Source organism: Hemicordylus capensis, chromosome 2 (genome assembly GCF_027244095.1).
Source record: "Hemicordylus capensis ecotype Gifberg chromosome 2, rHemCap1.1.pri, whole genome shotgun sequence".
Lineage (NCBI taxonomy): Eukaryota > Metazoa > Chordata > Lepidosauria > Squamata > Cordylidae > Hemicordylus > Hemicordylus capensis.
The window spans coordinates 225,954,702-225,974,854 of record NC_069658.1 but is presented as its reverse complement, the minus strand read 5'-3'; the positions used below and the strand labels follow the sequence as shown (position 1 = coordinate 225,974,854).

General features: G+C 47.2%; 2 protein-coding genes across 5 annotated transcripts in view; both read right to left on the bottom strand.

Annotated features, from left to right (window-relative positions):
• Positions 1 to 1,029: 1,029 nt before the first annotated feature.
• Positions 1,030 to 11,667, bottom strand: LOC128341707 (uncharacterized). Of its 2 annotated transcripts, none has more exons than XM_053288133.1 (3): positions 11,260 to 11,667; positions 9,584 to 10,460; positions 1,030 to 4,268 (listed from the first exon to the last, which is right to left on the bottom strand). In XM_053288133.1, exons 2-3 carry the CDS (start codon positions 10,350 to 10,352, stop codon positions 3,724 to 3,726), a joined length of 1,314 nt encoding a protein of 437 aa, XP_053144108.1. In that variant the 5' UTR covers positions 10,353 to 10,460; positions 11,260 to 11,667; the 3' UTR covers positions 1,030 to 3,723. The 2 variants fall into 2 exon arrangements, with proteins under 2 accessions (XP_053144108.1, XP_053144109.1); XM_053288134.1 differs by lacking the exon at positions 11,260 to 11,667 and adding an exon at positions 11,011 to 11,147.
• A 4,844-nt stretch (positions 11,668 to 16,511) lies between these two features.
• LOC128347871 (tyrosine-protein kinase SYK-like) overlaps positions 16,512 to 20,153 on the bottom strand; it is a 56,966-nt gene continuing 53,324 nt past the window's right edge. For all 3 annotated transcript variants that reach the window (XM_053303095.1, XM_053303097.1, XM_053303096.1), the window contains one exon: positions 16,512 to 18,068. In XM_053303095.1, the coding sequence (XP_053159070.1) occupies positions 17,996 to 18,068 (73 nt within the window). In that variant the 3' untranslated portion in view covers positions 16,512 to 17,995. The remainder of the gene's footprint in view (positions 18,069 to 20,153) is intronic.

The window sequence follows — 20,153 nt, the reverse complement described above, 5'->3', positions numbered from 1 at the left end:
TCATAGAGGGTGCAACATAGGCGGGTGGGGAGTCATGTGATGTGCCTATGGGGGGCCCCTCGAGACAGGGGGGGCCCAAGACGACTGCCTCCCCTTGCCTAATGGTAGTTACGCCCCTATCTCCAGCTGTAGTTGGACTACAACTCCAAACAACCCAGCTACAATAAATTGCAGCTGGGGATTATGGGAGCTGTAGTCCAACAGCATAGACCCACCTGAGAAAACCAAAAATTCACCTTGGCAAGATGTAATGCCTTGCCTTCAGCCCTTTTAGAGGGACGATATAGAGGGATCCCCTATGGGGAGAGGCTTTGCCCATGTGGCGAGGGTCAAGTTGAAACAGTTACCCATGTACTATTGGAATGCCTGCTCTACAGAGACCTGCGCCGGGATTTCATTCACCCTCTGACAGTCAAGTTCCCAGGTCTCGATCTACCTCAGATGACTGCCAGGCTCCTGGAAGGAAGTAATTCCTCTTCCACTAGACAGGTAGCCAAATTTTGCAGTGCAGCCCTTCACTTTCGGAAGAGCCTAAAAACGGACAAATAAACGACACAATGCCAGAGCAATTTGTACTCATATCTCGGCTAGTTGTAGCTGGGCATGTGGGGATAGGTATTGCCAGCTTAAAAGTAGCTAATTCAATGCTAACACTCTACAGAGCCCCTGAATCGTATATTTCCTCCCAGATTGGGAGCTGAGCTGTGTTTGGAGTTGTAATTGTTCAATAAGCAGGAATAAGCTGCCCTTTTATTTTAATCTATTTCACTAGTATTTTACTAGCATTTTCAGTGACTCTGTGCTGAGCAGGACCCCATAGAATGCTGATTATCCCCTCTTTTAAATTTGTTCTGATTTTATACTGCTTTTTGACTGAAACAAAGTGTTTGGCTGAGTCCTTTTTAGCTTACATGCATTTTATCTATTCTGTTTGTGTTTTATATCATGTTTTAAAATTTTGTATTTTTAGATTCCCTCCCCCTCAGTCTTAATGCTACATCAATTTTAATCTCCGTAATACTGCAACACTTTCTTTATATTGCATTTATTGTATAGTATTACTGTTTTACAACTTGTGCTGGTCAATGACCGTAATAAAGATTATTAATGAAAACCAAAAACTGGGGGGCCAGATCAGTGGGTTTGATCCAAAGGTACCTTGCATGAGTGGAAAGTCTCCCCCCAAATTCCACCAATTCTCCTTCCCTTGTAGTCCCCCAAGCCCCATTCCACAAGATTCTGGAAGGTCCTCTGACCCACAAGAGTGGGCTGTCAGATGGCATAGTGGGGAGGAGGAGCAGGAAATCTCCTCCATCTCTGGATCCAACCCATTTTATGTACAGTTGTAAGGCCTGGGGGGTCAGTGGCAGCCCCCCAATTGTTTATTTGGCTGGTGTGAAGCTTTGGCCAAAGCTGCTGTTCCCACTGTGCAGAGCTGCACGTTGCCAAGTGCTAGGGGGCTCCTTTAAGGGAAATGGTGCCCTCCTCAGCCTCTGCATCTTTAAAAAAATCTTTTTGTTTTTCAATAGAATGATAGGAATAAACAAGAAACAAACAGTAGAGGAGAAAGAGAAAGAAAATAAAAGTAATTTACGATTAGCAGTTCTTAGACATCTCATGATTACATACATCATTCAGGAAGGTCCAGCAGCCCTCTGTTCTCCACATTCCAAAAGAGAAAAAAAAGACACCCACCCACACAAATCCACCCTTGCCAAGAATTATTAGAAAATAAGAGAAACAAAAGCAAGCAAGCAAACAAAAAACATACAGAGATAACCATGTATTCTAGAAAGAAAAACCAAATCCTGTATGAGGGTGTTGACCCTGAGCTAAATTGTAAATTGTGAAAGGCTCCCAAGTAGAAATAAATATTTCATCTGAAGTATTCCAGAAATAAGCAGTAACCATGGCCATAGAGGCATATTCCCATAATTTTAATACCCACTCATCTTCCGTTGGGGTTATTTGTTGTCTCCATTTAGCCGCATATAAGATCCTGGCTGCAGTAATTATACAAAAACAGCTCAGAATACTTAGTAGGAATATAGGATTTAGTCATGTTTAACCAAAAAAAGCCTCTGGAGAGTAAGGAAAATTGATGTTTAAAATCTCTTGTATCTTATGGTGCATTTTTTTCCAGAATAATTGAGCCTCTGCATCTTAAAAGGAAATGCTGGGATGTGTCGCTTTTCCCAGGAGTGCTTTCCTCCTAGAGCTCTTAAGAGGACTCCATCTCTCTTGAAGGAACCTCCCAGCACTGAGAAAAGCACAGTTCTGTGCAGGTCAGCAGAATGGGAAATGACTCTCACCCTGAAGGTTTTTGTTTTGTTTTGCCAAAGTAGCCCCCAAAGTAACTGTTTTTCAGTTGAAAAACACTGAAGATCACTGGTTTAAAATATATTTGAAGTACTATACTATGCACGGAGAAAATTAAGTTTTGCAACAGCCAAACTCAAGATGATATGTTTGCTACTGAGCAGAACATTTATCATTATCCCAAAGAAGCAGGGTATTAACTAAAATCAGAGTTTGGCCTTTCAGGAAAAGAACTGCAATTCAAATGTGCAATAAAGGTACACATATACACGCAGCCAAGAGGTCCCTCTTCAGCAGGGACTGCCCCATATGCAAAGAGATACATTGAGTATATTCTCAAACTGCAAGGCAGAGAACATCATCTCGACGGCAGACTCGGAATCCAGGAATTAGATTAAAAGTAGCGTTCCTTATAACAGGGATTCCCAGATGTTAACTACAACTCCCATCATTCCCCAGCCAAAGGTTATTGCAGCTGGGTGTGATCATGGGGGTTGTCATTAACAACGTCTGGGAAGCCCTGTTACAGGGGACACTGATCAAAAGCAGGGCCTTCAATGTTAGAAGTGAGATTTCTAAATTCTAAGGCATTGCTCTTAGCACTGCAGTAACCCCTTCTGGCCACTTGAGGCGTGATAAGATGTTATGTGCTCTGTTATCTTGGTCCATTAGAACCGTTCAGTTGTTATTGAAGTCTAGTGCCTGTTCTATGTCTCTCAGTATGTGACATTCTAGTTGCTTAATAAATCTTTGTTTTTTCATTATCTACTATCTCCAGACAACCTCTTGGGCTACACTTCTTTACCACCAGAGCATATTCTGCTGTGTGAGGACTTGAATGTTGAGAGGTTGTGAGGAGAAACATTAAACACTCTGGACCCAGTGCAAGGAACACACAGTGGCCTGGTTCACACAGCCATTCAAACCTAGGTTTACTGTGGGTTACCAACATTAGCGTGATGGTGTGAACCCATGCTAAGGCAGGAATCGGATTCATCTTGGGCCCTGAACCACCTTGGGGCGTGATCACACCATCACACTAGTGTTGGTAAGCCACATTAAACCTAGATTTGAAGTATTGTGTGAACCAGGCCAGTGTGCTCCCAGAGTGTTTGGTACCAACCAAGTCTTTCTGTGCTCCTTGGGCCTGACTGCCCTATAGTTCCTGCCCCCTTGCTGAGGAGCTTTAAAGGGGAGGCTCTCTGGCGTGGAGCCTAAAGTTCGGTTGCCTCTCTGCCAGTTCTCGCTGGCCATGTTGACCCTCAGACTCTGGGGAGCACGAGGCTCTGGTGGGCGAGGTATCCAGCTCAGAAGCTGCCATTTCTGGGACTCCTGGTTCACTGGTCTCCTCTTCAGGGCTCTCTGGCTCAGCTGGTTGCTGGTTCTGGGCTGGGATTCAGGCTCCTAGGCCAGAGCCTGTGCCGTTGACCCACTCTCTGGTTCAGCGTCCTGTTCGCCACTGGCCGTCTGGGTCGTGACCGAATGGCGCTCAGGGCTTGGATGGGGGAAACTGCTCGGTCTGCTTTCCAGGGCTCCTGCAATGCGTTCCAGAAGAAGCCTATGTTGTTGCATCAGGCCAGCCATCAGCTCGTCGGAATCCCGGAGGGCGACGCAGCAAACCTCGGAGCTCTCCCGGATGGCCTGGAGGAGGAGGCTGTTTTGCTCCTCCTGGAACCGGCGGTCCTGCTGTCTTCGCTCTGCCTCCCGACTGGCGATTTCCAGCAGGGTTTTCTTGAAGTCCGAGGCAACAGATTCCGCTGCTTCCACTAGACCCATTGCCGCCCCCAGTCTCTCCCGCCGCCTTCTGGCTCTCTGGGCCTCCTTCCGGGCAGTGTTAGATGAGAGGTTGCTGTCACTGCTGGGTGGGAGCTCATCTGGGAAGGGGCTTCTGTCGTGGATCGTGGTGTCTGCATTTGAGCTGGCGGCTTCACCCACAGGGAGACCTAGCGCTGTGAGCAAAATAAAGCAATCAGGAGCAGTGTTCCCTCTAAGGCGTGCGCTCACAAATTTGCCGGTGTCCGCTCAGTTAATCTTAGATCCCGCTCAGGAGGAAGCAGGAAGGCCCAACTCTGAATACATGTGGGCGCACACTGCCTTGATACTGCCGCCCAGAATAAAACTCATTCTGCACACAGATGAAAAAAAATTAGAGATAACAGCGATCAGGCGGAATTTTAATATTTATTGTTCTGTTTTGGTAGAGGAGAGCGAGTCTTATGGTACCAATCATTAATTGGTCCCCTATAAATATTTATAAATAAATAAATCACCAAGAAAAGAAGAGGGGAAGGAGAAGCCAAGTCTGCTAGGGCTGGGAATCTCCTAGGGTTGGATTTCTGGCTGGCTGGCTGGCAGGGTTTGTGTCTTTGCCAGAGGAGAAGCCTGACTGGGGAATTCATTCATTCCAGGTGAGGCCCCCAGCTTGTGGGAGGCCCCACATTCCTGAGCTGAGTCAGTTTGACTGCTGGTGTTGAATATCAGCAGTCAAACCAGAGGACCAGAGGTGCTTTGCTAACAGATAACAAAGGAGTTTTGCAGGTGGGAAAGGCTGTGGGGAGACACACAAGTCGTGCCCCTTCATCAGAGGGGAGACATCCAGTGCAAGAATAAGGTGAGTACTACCCAACCTTTGTAATTTTCTTGGAGGACAAAAGTAAAAGAGAAGGCGGGGCTTCTCTGTAGCTGCTCCTGGGCTGTGGGATGCACTCCCAGCAGAAATCCACAATATTAATTTTTTATTGACCTTCAAGAGAGCCCTTAAGACCTATCTGTTTGCCCTGGCCTTTCAGGGTTTTTAATTAGTTTTAATTGTTTTAATGCTGTAACCTGGTTTTCAGGGTTTTAATTGTTCTGATTGTTTCATTGTTTTTTAATGATGTTTTAATTGTTGATTGGTGTTTATATTTATATTTCTGTTTTAACTGTTATTGGTTTTAATGGTTTCTGTTTTAATTGTAAACCGCCCTGAGCCATTTTGGAAGGGCGGTATAAAAATCGAATAAATAAATAATAAAACCATTAATTAGCTGACAACTGTACCCAGTACCAAGCTTCAAACCCCATATACTCTAAATAGCCAATAAAACTAGTCATGAAGGAAGAAGGCCAGCAGGGGAGGGGCTGCTTCCCAGTGTATTGCACAGAATGCCTCATGTCTGACTATCTGCCTGAGAGGCAGAAGTCGTGGGTGTGCGCTCGGTGCAAAGAGCTCTTGGCTCTCAGGGAACACGTTCGTTCCCTTGAAGCCAAGGTGGCTGACCTGGAGAAGCTCAGGGAGGCAGAGAGGTGTATGGATGAGACCCTCAGGGATGTGGTAGAGGCATCCCACTCCCAGGCTGACGGCGCTTCTGCTGTCATGGAGAATGAAGGTCTCAGGGGAGGAGGACATCCATCTGAGGAAGAGGGAAACGCTCCCTTAGCAGGGACCCCTCCCTTGGGTGATGCGCCCATATCCTCTCGCACAGAGGATGCTCCTCCAGGGGGGTGGGGGCCTCTTAATAGTGGGTGATTCGATCATTAGGGGCATAGAGGGATGGATCTGTGACCAACGTGTAGACCGCATGATTACTTGCCTGCCTGGCGCTTGCAAAGGTTGCGTACGTCACACTGCGTCTAGGTAGGCTGTTAGGCAGTGCTGGGGAGGAGTCAGCTGTCGTGGTGCACGTTGGCACCAAGGATGTTGGGAAATGCAGTCGGGAGATCCTAGAAGCCAAATGTAGGCTGCTAGGTAGCATACTGAAGTCCAGGACCTCCGGGTAGCGTTCTTTGAAGTGCTACTTGTTCCACATGCAGGGACAGCAAGTCAGGCAGAGCTGAGGGGTCTCAATGTGTGGATGAGACGGTGATGCCGGGAAGAGGTGTTTAGGTTCATTAGGTACTGGGATATATTTTGGGGGAAGCGAAGCCTGTACAAATGGGACGAGCTCCACTTGAACCAAGATGGAACCAGACTGCTAGCGCTAAAAATCAAGAAGGTTGCAGAGCAGCTTTAAAAATTATGCCTGGGGTAATGCCGGTGGGAACAGGGTGGTATCTGCTTTGGCCACCAAAATCCCCTAAGGTAATGACAGATTCTCCAAATTTCTAGATGTGCTAAATGACTATGCCCAGGGGTGTAACGAGGCTGGAGTGGGCCCAGAGACAAAATTTTAAGATGGGCCCCTCGCTGATAAGACACACACTCACTTCACATGTGACTTGCCTCTGGGGGACCCCTCGAGGCGTGGGGGCCCCCAGGAAGCCACCTCCCCTTGCCTAATGGTAGTTACACCCCTGACTATGCCTTAGAACAGTTAGCTGCGGAACCAACCAGAGAGATGGTGACTTTGGATTTAATCCTGAGTGGTGCCCAGGACCTAGTGCAAGATGTCAGAGTTCCAGAACCATTGAGTAGCAGCGACCATAGTGTGACTCAGTTCAGCATATATGCGAGTGGAGAATTGTCAAGGAAGTCCAACACAGATGCACTGGACTTCAGAAGTGGAAACTTCTCAAAAATTAAGGGACTGGTAAAAAGGAAGTTGAAAGGGAAAATCAGGAGGGTCAAATCACTCCAGAAAGCATGGAACTTATTTAAAACCACAGTACGAGAAGCACACCAAGTTCAGGAGGACACTAGCATGGCTAACAAGTAGAGTCAGGGAAGCTATAAAAGGGAAGAAGACTTCCTTCAGAAAATGGAAGTCCTGCCCAAATGAGGAGAACAGGAAGGAACATAAACTCTGGCAAAAGAAATGCAAGGACACAATAAGGGATGCAAAGAGAGAGTTTGAGGAGCATATAGCTAGAAGTGTCAAGGGGAATAAAAACTTCTTTAAATATATCATAAGTAGAAAACCTGCCAGGGAGGCGGTTGGACCTCCCTGTTAGATGATGAGGGTATGAAAGGGATTATAAGGAGGATAAGGAGATTGCAGAGAAGCTGAATGAGTTCTTTGCATCTGTCTTCACGGCAGAGGATACTGACCATATACCCTCTCCAGAATTGAGTTTTTCAGGTTTAGCGGCTTAGGAACTAGGCCAATTTGCAGTGACAAGGGAAGATGTTCTAAACTATCTTCAAAAGCTAAAAATTAACAAATTGCCAGGGCCAGATGGCATCCACTCGAGAGTTCTGAACGAACCCAAATGTGAAATTGCCAATCTCCTAGCAAAAATATACAACTTGTCCCTACAATCAGGCTCTGTACCAGAGGACTGGAAAGTAGCCAATGTACTCCAGTTTTCAAGAAGGTATCCAGGGGGATCCGGGAAATTACAGGCCAGTCAGTTTAACTTCGGTGCTGGGTAAATTGATGGAAAGCATACTTAAGGACAAAATTGTTAGGCATATAGAAGAACAGGCCTTGTTGAAGGAGAACCAGCATGGCTTCTGCAAGGGTACGACTTGCCTCACTAACCTTTTCGAGTTCTTGGAGAGTGTCAACAGGCATGTGGATAAAGATGATCCAGTTGACATAGTATACTTGAAAATCCAAAAACCTTTTGACAAAGCTCCCCACCAAAGGCTCTTGAGTAAACTTAGCAGTCATGGAATATGGGGACAGGTTAATATGTGGATCGGTAACTGGTTGAAGGACAGAAAACAGAGAGAAAGAATAAATGGACAGTTTTCACAATGGAGGTAGGTAGGAAGTGGGGTCCCCCAGGGATCAGTACTGGGATTAGTGCTCTTTAACTTGTTCATAAACAATCAAGAAGTTGGGGTGACCAGTGAAGCGGCCCAATTTGCAGATGACTCTAAACTATTTAGGGCAGTGAAATCCACAATGGATTGTGAGGAACTCCAAACTGGGGGACTGGGTGACAAAATGTCAAATGTCGTTCATTGTAAGCAAGTGTAAAGTGATGCACACTGGAGCAAAAAAACACCAACTTCACATATATGCTGATGGGATCTGAGCTGCCAGTGACTGATCAGGAGAGAGATCTTGGGGTCGTGGTGGACAGCTCATTGAAAGTGTTATCTCAGTGCACAGCAGCTGTGAAAAAGCTCATTCCATGCTAGGAATCATTAGGAAGGGGATTGAAAATAAAAATGCTATTATTATAAAGCCCTTATACAAATCTATGGTGCGGCCACATCTGGAGTACTGCGTACAGCTTTAGTCACCGTATCTTAAGAAGGATATTGTAGAACTGGAAAAGGTGCAGAAGAGGGCAACCAAGATCATCAGGGGCCTGGAGGTGCTATGCTACAGCATCTGTGGCTCTTTACCTTGGAAAAGAGGTGACTAAGGGGAGACATGATCGAAGTGTATAAAATTATGCATGGAGTGGAGAGGGTAGACTGAGAGAAAATTTTCTCCCCCTCTCACAACATTAGAACCAAGGGTCACCCCAAGAAACTGAAGGCTGGGAAATTTAGGACTGACAAGAGGAAGGACTTTTTCACACAGTGCATAACTAATCTATGGAATTCTTTGCAATGGAATGTGGTGACGGCCACTGGCTTGGATGGCTTTAAAAGGGGCTTAGACAGATTCATGGTGGATAGGTCTATCAATGGCTACTAGTCTGGTGGATGTGGACTATCTCCAGCCTCAGAGGCATGATGCCTCTGAGTACCAGTTGCAGGGGATCTTAAGAGGGGAGACCTCTTACCTGTGGGATCCCCAGAGGCTTCTGGTGGGCCACTGTGTGAAACAGGATCCTGGACTTGATGGGCCTTGCGCCTGATCCAGCAGGGCTGTTCTCATGTTCTAAGCAAGGTTCACCTTGGTTTATATTTGGATGGGTGGCTATCTGTGAACACTGCAAGATGTTCCCCTTAGGCAGGGGATGGGGCCAAATCTCAGTGGAAAGAATAGTTGCATGCTTGGGTGCAGAAGGTCCCAAGGTCACTCCCTGGCAGCATCCCTAGGTGGCGCTGGGAGCAACTCTTGAAAAATGGGAAAGCTGCTGTCTGTCAGAGTAGACAATACTGAACTAGAAGGACCAAGGGTCAGTATAAGGCAGCTTTCTATGTAGGCTTTTAATTTGTAAATCTGGTTTTAATTGATTCTTTAAACTGGATTTTATGGTGTTTTATTCCTTTATTGTCTGTGTGCCACCCCAAGCAGTATTGCACTGGAGGAGTGGGATACACATATTTTACATAAAGATTGACAGGTTTTTATGTGTGGAAATTAAAAGCCAAGCCCCACGGCTGCACATGCATGAATACACACGCGCGCACACACACGCCCCAATTCTTCCACAACATTAAAAAAAAAAAAATCCAGTGTTCAGAAACACTGCAAAAGGTTGAGCTGCAAGAACCTACCGGATGGCAGTCTGGGTGGCATATCCCCTTGCGTGGTATCCTCATGTAAATCTGCAAGACGGAATCGGAGGAAAGTGGACGCAGACTGTTCTGGTATCGGATCTGAGCCCGGCAAGGAGTTCTGTGAGAGAAAGAGAGCTGCAGGGGCTGGTGGCTCGCTTTGACTTATTTCCATCTCTTCCATCCCAGTCTTTGACTCAAGGAGCTTTCCTGGGCAGGTGAGCTGCTGGGATGGGTCTACTCGAATCCCACTGGTAATCTCATGGCCTAAACTGGTGGCTAGAGCAGTTCCCAGGGCCCGGGAACTCAGGGCCCGGATTCTTGAGGATCGTCTGCGATAGGCTGGCCGTTTGCCACTTCCCTGAAGCCGACTGTGGACTTGGTTATTACGGATGCAGAGGAAGCGCTCCAGCTGAGCAAAGTACGGGGTGCTGCGTTTCCCCGCGCCCGAGGTTAGGTCTTTGGTCTTGATGGCCTTGAACCCCCTCTTCAGCTCCTTTGCACGATCCCTGCACTGCTGCAGGTCACGGTGATGGCCCCGCTCGATCATGCGATCAGAAAGCCACTGGAAGGTTGACTCATTCCTGTAGGACTCACTCAGCCTTCTCTGGACTTCATTCAAGCCCCACAGATCTATGAAGTCACGAGTTTCTTGAGTGCTCCAAGGCGCTCCCCGAGGGCGGATCTTCTGGGGCATGCTTGGAGGAGGAAGGGGAGGAGTTGCCTGGCTGATACGACTTGCGATGCCCTGACCTGGTTCTTGAGCCATGTCTCAAAACTCTGAATCCTATACAAGACAGTCCTGTAACAATGACCAACTTTGCTCTGTTGAACACAAGCAGAACGTGTCGTCTTCTTCTCTGGAACTCTGCAGCAGCTGAGGAAGAAGAGGGAAAGAAACAATGCACGTGAACTTTGAAGAAATTGATGCATTAATGCAGGGCAAGGCAACCTTGGCTCTCCAGCTGTTGCTGAACTACATCCTCCCCAGTGCTGGTCTAGGACCAGGAAGATCCCAGTTCAAATTTCCCTTCAGCCTGTGTGGTGAAGGGTCAAAGTGTAATCTTTTTATTAGGAATTAAGAGAAAAATTTCTCTAATTTTTTTCCTTACAAGTGCTCCATGTTAAGTGTGATGATTTGGCAGAGGTGGAACAGAAGAACAATGTATTTTATTGTTATGTATTTTGTACAGACTGTATTGTATTTATTTTATTAGAATGAATTTTAATTCAATTCATTTTATTTTAAATTAATCTTGGCCTGCCAGAACTTCAAAAGTTAAATTTTGATTAAATTCATTTTAATTTGATTTATATTAAGCGTTACTTTAATAATCAGTACCCTAAAAATCTACCTCGGCCCCCATGAGGGTCGGTTTCGGCCCCCCCAGGTCATTTGAGTTGTGCATGCCTGGCATAGAGCTTACTTGCATTGACCACAGGGTGTACTGTGCATTGGGTTTATTCGCCTTGCCAGTTCAGGGAAAAGAGGGAGCAGCCGCAGGCCAGGACTCCAGAAAGAGAGAGAGACCCTTTAGCACCTGGGCACACTCTCTCATCACCACGCCCAAGGAGAGCCCTGTTTCGAAGCTGCACGTTTACACGCCCAGGACCCCTGTTCACCATGGCGAGGGTTGTCTGAACGGCCCTGCGTGCCTTTGCCCGAGAAATTTTACCTCGTTTAATCCAGGAAGCGGTTTAGGGTTGAAGGATGGGCTCTACACGTGGAGCGTATCTCGTCCGCACCAGCTACACGTGACCCCTCCTTCCCCGGAGCTCCGGAGCGCCATCAAAACCATAGAGGGCTCGCTCCAGAGAGGCCTCTCGGCGCTCCTCGCCGGCTCTTCTAGAAAGGCTAGAGTGGGAGGGGGAACTTTCCATGGATTGAAGGCGGGACTTGTGGACCTCTTAGGAGCTATCCGAACTGAAGCTGTAGGGGGGAGGGTTCTTCCGCCTTTCCGCGGCGGTGCCGGTTTCCTCCCATCTTGTCAGACGTCTCGTACTTCCTAATGCAAGCTCCACTTTCCAAGGGCTGCAAAGATCTGTTTGTTGCATTGCAGCAGCAGCCGCCACCTCTCTCCCCATTTCACACACTTCCAACTCAATGCTGCGTAGATTTACTCAAGAGTAGGCCCCACAGGCTGCTTTCTCTCTACCCCACTGCCATCCTCGGCGGGCGGCAGAATGTTCCTCACCATCCCCTGCCCCGGACACCCGCTTTTGGAATAAGTTGTTTCAAGCCTTCCCTCAACAAACAAAATGCAACAACTGCACCCAGTTTCCTCCTCAGGACTTCCATGCTTGTATCTGCACGTTTAAGTGTGGATCGTCATTGCTTAAGGCAGAGATTCTCCGACTTGGACTACAACTCCCATTATCCCCAGCCACAATGGCCCTTGGCAACCTTTGGGAAGCAGGGCTTTCATTAGGTAGTCTGAAACCACCAGCAAGAGGGGAGAAGATCTGCCCCCCTGTTCTGCAGAGGGGGACAGAAGAGCCACCACCACGATCAGCTGCAGCTTTCTACACCTCTAAAGAGGACATCAAGGCACCCAAGATTGAAAGCCAACATGACTAGAACCCGGGGGGAACTGAATTCAAATTTCAATTCAGCCAAGAACAGAGGCGTAACTATAGGGGGGGCAGGGGGGGCACGTGCCCCGGGCGCCATCTTTTCTGGTCACGTGGGGGGCACCGCCATGACCAATTTTTTTAAATTTTTTAAAAATTTTTGTTAATACAAATATTTCCTGCTCAGTGCAGCAGCGCTGCAGCAGTCAAGGGAGCGCGTCAGTGCCCCCTTCCCCACGAGCGGTCCCTTCCGCGCTGCCTGCGCCCCCCCATTGCTTTGCTGGCGCCTGGCGGCCAGTCAGTGGCCTGGCTTGGTGGCGGCGGCGGGCGCTTGTGAGGAAAAACCTAAGTATAATGTAGTATGTTGGGGGGCGGCGGGGGGGCGCGCCATTTCAGTGCTTGCCCTGGGCGCCGTTTTCCCTAGTTACGCCTCTGGCCAAGAAACCTAATGGGTGACTCTCTGGGTCACTGCTTTGCATGGTACATGGAAGGGTTGCTGCTTTGTCATTTAAAATGACATGGGCTGTCTTGCTAGAGAGCTTTTACCAGGCATTCTGAACAATTATTCAAACGTGAGCATCTCATGCTTTTTCCAAGAGCACAGTGGCAGAGCCCCTTTGCTTTGCATGCGGAAGGTCCTACGGTAGGTTCAATCCCAGGCTGGCAGCATCTTTCACGCAGAGAAAAGCTGCCTGAAAGGCTGCCACCAGTCCGTGCAGACAATGCCGAGCTAGATGGACCAATGTTCTGACTCATACAGGACAGCTTCCTAGATTTCTACATTCTTCTTTAACATAGGAAGAAGATATGGTAGACTCTAAGCAGGAAAGTCAAGGTATAATATGCACACGTGTTTAGTAAAGAGCCCGATAGGTTAACCGAACAGAATTTTCCAGTTGTATAATATGACACATAAGCTGTCGTTTTCACACGAAGACCCGTGCTACAGAGAGACCCGAACTTCTGCTCTGCGGCTTACTTCTATTTCTGAGTAAACAATCTATTTGCCGCCTCATCACGGTTATGCTAACATCCGCAAAGCGCAAAGGAGAAATGAGACTGTTCCTTTAAGAGCAAAGCCTCTCCGGAGGAAGACTGGGGGAAAGGGGGCAGGATTAGGGAAGAGGAAGAAAGCCGATGGACGGCAAAAGCAAGGGACTTGAAATTTAGCAGACACACACTCCTTCATGTATGTCTTGATTCTCGGGAGAGAAACAGCAGAATGCATTCATGCTTCCCTACGGCATGGGTCACATCCATGTTGGGTGGGGGTGGTAGGGGGAGGAAAAGCTGCCAAAGGAATGGAGAAGTTCTTATAGTGAGTATTTCGTTCTAGTCATTATACAAAGGCAGAGGTAGCCTTTGGTTTCCCCGTGCAGTCCTTTGCAAACAGTGCAACCTTAGTACTATTACCATTGTATGTTCAAAAGCCAAAGCAGTGGGTGGATCTGTGTCTAGCAAAACTGCAAATGCCTCTATACAGATCTATGGTGTGTCCACATTGGGAGGACTGTGTACAATTATGGTCACTATATCTCAAAAAGGACATTGATTGATTAAGTGCCATCAAGTCAGTGCCGACTCTTAGCGACCACATAGATAAGATTCTCTCCAGGATGATCTGTCTTCAGCATGGCCTTTCAGGTCTCTCTGGCGCATTCATTGCTGTTGTAATCGAGTCCATCCACCTTGCTGCTGGCCATCCTCTTCTCTTTCCTTCAACTTTCCCCAGCATTATGGACTTCTTAAGGGAGCTGGATCTTCACATAATGTGTCCAAAGTATGATAGTTTGAGCCTGGTCATTTGTTCCTCAAGTGAAAATGCTGGATTGATTAGTTCTATGATCCATTTGTTTGTTTTCCTGGCTGTCTATGGTATAATGTTCTAAAAGGACATTATAGAACTGGAAAAGGTACAGAAGAGGACAATCAAGATGATCAGGGGCCTACAGCATCTTCCTTATGAGGCAAGACTACAACTTCTGGGGCTTTTTAGTTTAGAAAAAACTTGGGGGCGTGGCCTGGGCTGCCGAGAGCCCAAATGAGCTCTCCCCTCATCATTTCAGGCAGCGTTGGCTGCCTGATAGGATGTTTTCCCCTTTCTCTCCCTCCAGAGAGGGAGAGGAAGGGGAAAACGTTCTATTGGGCAGTCGGAGCTGCCTGAAATAATTGGTGAAGAGTTCACAGGGGCTCACAGCGGCCTGGGCGTGGGAGGGCGGTGTTTGCTCTGGGCTCCTATGGAGCCTGAGCCACTGGGTGGGGCTTGGCGGCCTTTTCCCATTGGCGGTCTGGGTTCTTTGAACCTGTTTGCCCAAGGGTAGCTCCGCCCCTGCAGTAGCTACTAGTCTTGATGGCTATAGGCTACCTGCTTGTGAAGAGGCCTCTGAATAGCAGTTGCAGGGAAGCAATGGCAGGGAAAGGAGCATGCCTTCATCTCGTGGTTGTGTGGCTTCCCAGAGACATCTGGTGGTGGGCCACTGTGGAAAAGAGGATGCTGGACTAGATAGGCCATGGGCCTGACACAGCAGGGCTGTTCTTATGAACTGCTCAAGTTCCCTGATGTTATCCCAGCATGCTTTGCCCAGTTGCCTTGCCTCAAGCACCAAAATACCTTGGGCTGCCCCTGCTTTTCATATGCAGCCACAGTTTAATGCAGGGCTGCTCAACTTCAGCCCTCCTACAACTCCCATCCAATAACTAATACCTAGTTATTGGCCACTGTGCCTGGGAATTATGAGATTTGTAATCCAAAAACAGCTGGAGGGCCTAATTGGAGCAGGCTGGGCTTAATGCCTACTACGATTTTTAAATACTGAAACCCATAAAATTACAATTCAGAAATCTGGTTTTCAGAAATGTTACTCCTAAATGATCCACTTGTACATTTAACTAGTCAAGTGATGCACTTTTTGATAATACATGATCCCCCAAAGCATGATTCCCTTTGTGAGATACAGAAATGATTCCCTTTTTTATATATGGTGACCAAAACTGTACACAATATTCCCAATGTGACCACACCCTAGATTTGTATAAAGACATTATAATGTTAAGTTTTATTTTCAATTCCTTATTATCCCTAGTGTGGATTTTGCCTTTTTCAAACCTGCCACACACAGTTGAAGTTTTCAACCAGTTCTCCATAACAACCCCAAAATCCCTCTCCAGGTCAGTCACCCCTGCTAACTTGGTAAAGAGGCACCTTTTAATGTGGTGATTCTCTTTATTTAGCAGGAGGAGAGTAAATGGCCCTATCCACCCCCTGCACAGTACCTTCAGTGACTGTTGCTGGTGTCTATCTTATGTTTCTTTTTAGATTGTGAGCCCTTTGGGGACAGGGTTCAATCTTATTTGTTTGTTATTTCTCTGTGTAAAGCGCCCTGAGCCATTTTGGAAGGGTGGTATAGAAATCAAATAAATAATAACAGCTTAGACCCCATCCGTGTATATGTGAAGCTGGGAATTTTTGTCCTAAGTGCATCACTTTACACTTATTTACAATGAACCAAACTTGCCATTTTGTTCCCTATGCCAAAGGCTGAAGGTACCACTCCGATGGGCTCTAATTTTAGCAATGTGTATACAGTTGAATGGTTGTATGACCACATGCATAAAAACTTTGTGCACAGAATACATACATGTACGCAGCCATTAAATTTGTGCACATGAGCTTCTGAACGGGGCAGATCATTCACTCCCCACCGCCTGGAGGGTTTTGTTTGTTCCATCTCACAAGAGCAGCAGTAGAGGGAAGAAGGCACAATGCAGCAAAGGCTGGCCGGGTGGCAGTGGGGCTGCCTGAAATCTCACCCCAGGGCCATCTTCGACCTTGCCACGCCCATGATCTGAGTCAAGGTGACAGGAGCTGTATGTTATTCTTGCGGGAAATAGCCGGCAGAATCTTCAAGTTGGTTGCGGATGTGGGGAGCAATGGTGAGAGAAAGTGCTGTGCCCACCACACCTAAAAGCAAATGCATGTAATACCATGGAAAGCAGAGCTCTGGCACTTCTAACAGGTTCAGGGCTCAGTGTGGATTAAAGCCAGGCTCTGCGTGAGCGAAAGGGGCAACTTCCCTTCACAGAAGCAGCAAACCAAACATACGTTCCAGTGTTCCCTCGAAAAGAGATTCTTTACATGTTGTTGACTACAACTCCCAGCATCCCCAGCTGCAATAGCCGTTGCTTGGGTTTTATGGGAGTTGTAGTCAACAACATCTGGGAAGAATCCCTGATAGAGGGAATACTGATGCAGACCTCCTAGCCCTACGGCAGGGAGCCTCTTCAGTGCAGGAGTAGCGCCTTGTGGGGAGATCCCTGATGACTCCAATCCCCCAGCAAAATCCTTCCCAGACCGGAATTTATTTCTTTGTTTATTGAGAAATTTATATATCACTTTTCATTAAAAAATAATCTCCAGGTGGTTCACAACATATTGAAACAGCACAAATCTATTAAAAACAGTACAAATATTAAATACAAATATTCAATATACAAATCTATGAAGGAATTAAAAAGCAGACTCCCAATAAAACAATACAAGCAGCATCAGCAGAAGAGGAAAACAGCACCCTTTCTATAAAAGCCCAAGTAAAAAGCCAAGTCTTTAGGCTGGCTGACACGACTTAAAATTGAGGTGGGGCTACCCTGATTTGCGTGATCGTCAGAACGCACGCAATTCCCTCCAGCCCAGGTTACTCTCAGAAGGGCTACCTAGCTTTTGTACCCAGCTTTTGACCAAGGATGGAGGAGAAAAGAGGCCTCCTACCCTGTTTTCCTGGTTGTGAGAACCTATTTGTCTTTCCTATCCAGCTATTTGGCACTCAGCATACCCTCCCCCACATGGAAACCATAGAGAACTGTCACTCCGGCAGCTACCATCAATGAGTGCACTACCCTGCAGAACACACTCTATGATCCTGAGGCTGCTGTAGTAACACTTTGCCATAATCATCAACGAGTGGTACACTGTATGGTTTTCTGATAGGCTCATCAGATTTCAGTACTTCCTCTGGAGCAGCTTTGGCAGGGCTGTGTCCGCTTCCTGCTCCTTCATGACCAGTGGGAAGGCAGTTGCTGCCGTCATGAAGCTTTTCCAGTCTGCTGGCAGCACAAAACATTCTGGGAAGGCATATGGGCCCTTGGAGAACCTGCAGTGGAGCTTGCAGCTGCTGATTCTGCTGCGTGATCCCTCGGCAGCCATGCTTCTGTGTTGCTGGGTTTGCAAAACCAAGCTGAGGGGATGCCTGTGTGTTGCATATAGGGTAACATCTTGTCTGGCCTCCTATCCACCCTGATGCGAATAGGCTATTTTACCTTTCTTCTAAAAACTGTGAGGAAGATAGAGGAGCGGATGCCTATTGGTAGAGTATTCCACAGCCTGGGGGCAATGACCGAGAAGGCCCTGTCCCACATACACAACAATCGAGCCTTCTCAAGGTCAGCACATAGAACAGAACCCCTGCTCTTGACTGGCAGACAGAGACCTTCAGAAACAGGCAGTCTTTCAGATATCCAGGACCCAAATTGTTAGGGCTTTAAAGGACAAAACCAGAAACTTGAATTGGATCCAGAAACCAAAAGAGCTGATACGCAAAAGCACTTGCTGCATACACACCTATATGTAACAGCACAACCAATGAAAATATAGTGACAGGAATCCCACTTTGCAAGTGACTTTAAAGGGGGGGGGGGATGCTTTGAGAAGCAGCACAGTTCCACTGCAAAGCCTTTTTGTGCACAATGGCACAGCTGGAGAGCTGGTTTGAAAAGGGCAGTTCCTGGCCACCTGCCTCCCATGGGGTCTTCTGCCACAAAGAGCACCAGTTGAAGCTCACCACCCTCTTATTCGGCGATGTCATAGTAGAAGTTGCGCAGCCTGAACTCCACGGTGGAAAACCCAGGCCGATCATCAGCGCTGCAAGAGAAAGAGAATCGGTGCTATTTATTTTATTTAAAATATTTTTATTCTGCCCTTCCTGTACACCACTGCTCAGGGCAGCTCAGAACATTAATAAAATAAATACAATATAGAACATTAAAAAAAATTAGTAAAGTTAAAAGACCAGGCTAAAACCACATTTAAAAGTTACAAATTTTAAAAGCTTCAAATTAAGTTATAAATAAGAAGCTAAAAACTAGGAACCTACAAGATATAAGCAGTAGATGAAATATTAAAAAGTCTCTCTAAAAAGATGTGTCTTCAATTGTCTCTTAAAGACTGAGGGAGGGAGAATGATGAAGCTCTTCTGGGAAGGTGTTCCAAAGTCAAGGGGCCACAAGTAAAAAGGCCCTGCCTCTAGTCCCAGCCAGCTAGATCTCTGTTAGTGGTGGGACCATGAGCAGGGCCTGAGATGCCGAATAAAGGGCCCTGGCAGGTTCATATAGTCAAATGCAGTCCTATACATACTCCAGCCCCAAGCTGGTCCTGGCCTTTAAAGGCCAGGACCAGCACCTTGAATCTAGCTCAGAAGTGGACTGGTAACCAGTGAAGTTGTGCATGCACAGACAGTCTCTGCTCCTTGCTTCTTCTGAACACAGGCTGAGAGGTGGAAGCCGGGTGCCCTCACCGCCTGAACAGCAACCCTGATTTACTGCCTTGGTGACGTTGGAGCTCCAAGATGGTGTAGGGGCTCAAGGGGGCTCTGCTTCCCTTAAAGGAGCCCACCCACCCAACGCCAGGCAAAGCACTGCACTGCATGGTGGGAATGGGCACCTCACACAGGGTGCCAAGGGGGCTGTGCAGAGTCTTCAGCTATGGCGATCGCGAGCTGTGGCGCTAGGACACTCCTCTCCCAGATATCCTGACCAGCCCAGAACAACAAGGGACGAAAAACAGCAAGGAAAACAGGAGACAGTGGAGCGGAGCGAACAAAGACACCTGCTCGGAGCGAGACAGGGCGAATGACTGAGAGGGTGAAGGGGTTGTCCCTCCCTCCTGCTAGCAAAGTCGTTTCTGATTGGCCCTGTCTCGGAGCAGTAGGTCGTGATAACCCATGATCCTCGGATACAATCCTCGTCTGAGGGAGAACACCAGTTTTGGCCACTTGTTTATTTATTTCATTTATCTACCACCCATCCCAGTACAATTTAGGGCGATTAACCCCCAAAATATAAAATAATATAACATTTCTTTAAAAAAAAAACCCACCATAAACATAAAATAAAAAGTTAAAATGATTACAAAACCCATTCTAAAAACTCATTTAAAACACTCATTTAAATATTACGTATGCTGCTAACTTCCCAAAGAGTGCTGCTGTTCCATCTGACACAGGAAAACGTCCTGCAGCAGTGCTGGGAGGAAACATACCAATCCAGCCACGAGCCCTAGCCACGAAAGTGCCAGTGCCAGGGGCCACCATGGCCCTCTCCCCAGCACACAGAGGACACTGGCAGGGGAAGGAGTAGAAGCCGGGCAGCTGAAGCAGGACTGCAGTACTCAGGCTGCAAGGGAAGCATAAACGAGAGCCGCTCCCAGGAGTTGGAGCTCTCCGGGGAGAACTTGTGGGGGCTGAGGCACCTTTGGCCATTGTGGCTGGAGATGATGGAGGTTGCAGACCAGCAACATCTGGGGCTGGGAATCCCTGTGCTATGCTATGCCCCTTATCTTTTATCCCACCTTTTGGTGAAAAAGACAATTCAAGGCAGCTTTTATAAAATAAACTAAGTCTCATGTTTTTAAGAAAATGGGCAGAGAGAGAAAATCATGGTCAGAGAAGCCAATGTTTTTATCAGAAGATATTATTATTATTTATTCAAATTCTATACCGCCCTTCCAAAAATGGCTCAGGGCAGTTGACACAGAGAAATAACAAACAAATAAGATGGCTCCCTGTCCCCAAAGGGCTCACAATCTAAAAAGAAACACAAGATAGACACCAGCAACAGTCACTGGAGATACTGTGCTGGGGGTGGATAGGGCCAGTTACTCTCCCCCTGCTAAATAAAGAATCACCATGTTAAAAGGTGCCTCTTTGCCAAGTTAGCAGATATGTGAATA

Bases quoted from the DNA above. Each gene is read 5' to 3' on its own strand.
- LOC128341707 (XM_053288133.1), bottom strand. From the start codon at position 10,352: ATGGCTCAAGAACCAGGTCAGGGCATCGCAAGTCGTATCAGCCAGGCA. The intron at 4,269-9,583 runs GTAGGTTCTTGC...TTTTGCTCACAG, and splicing joins GCCACCCAGACTGCCATCCG to CGCTAGGTCTCCCTGTGGGT.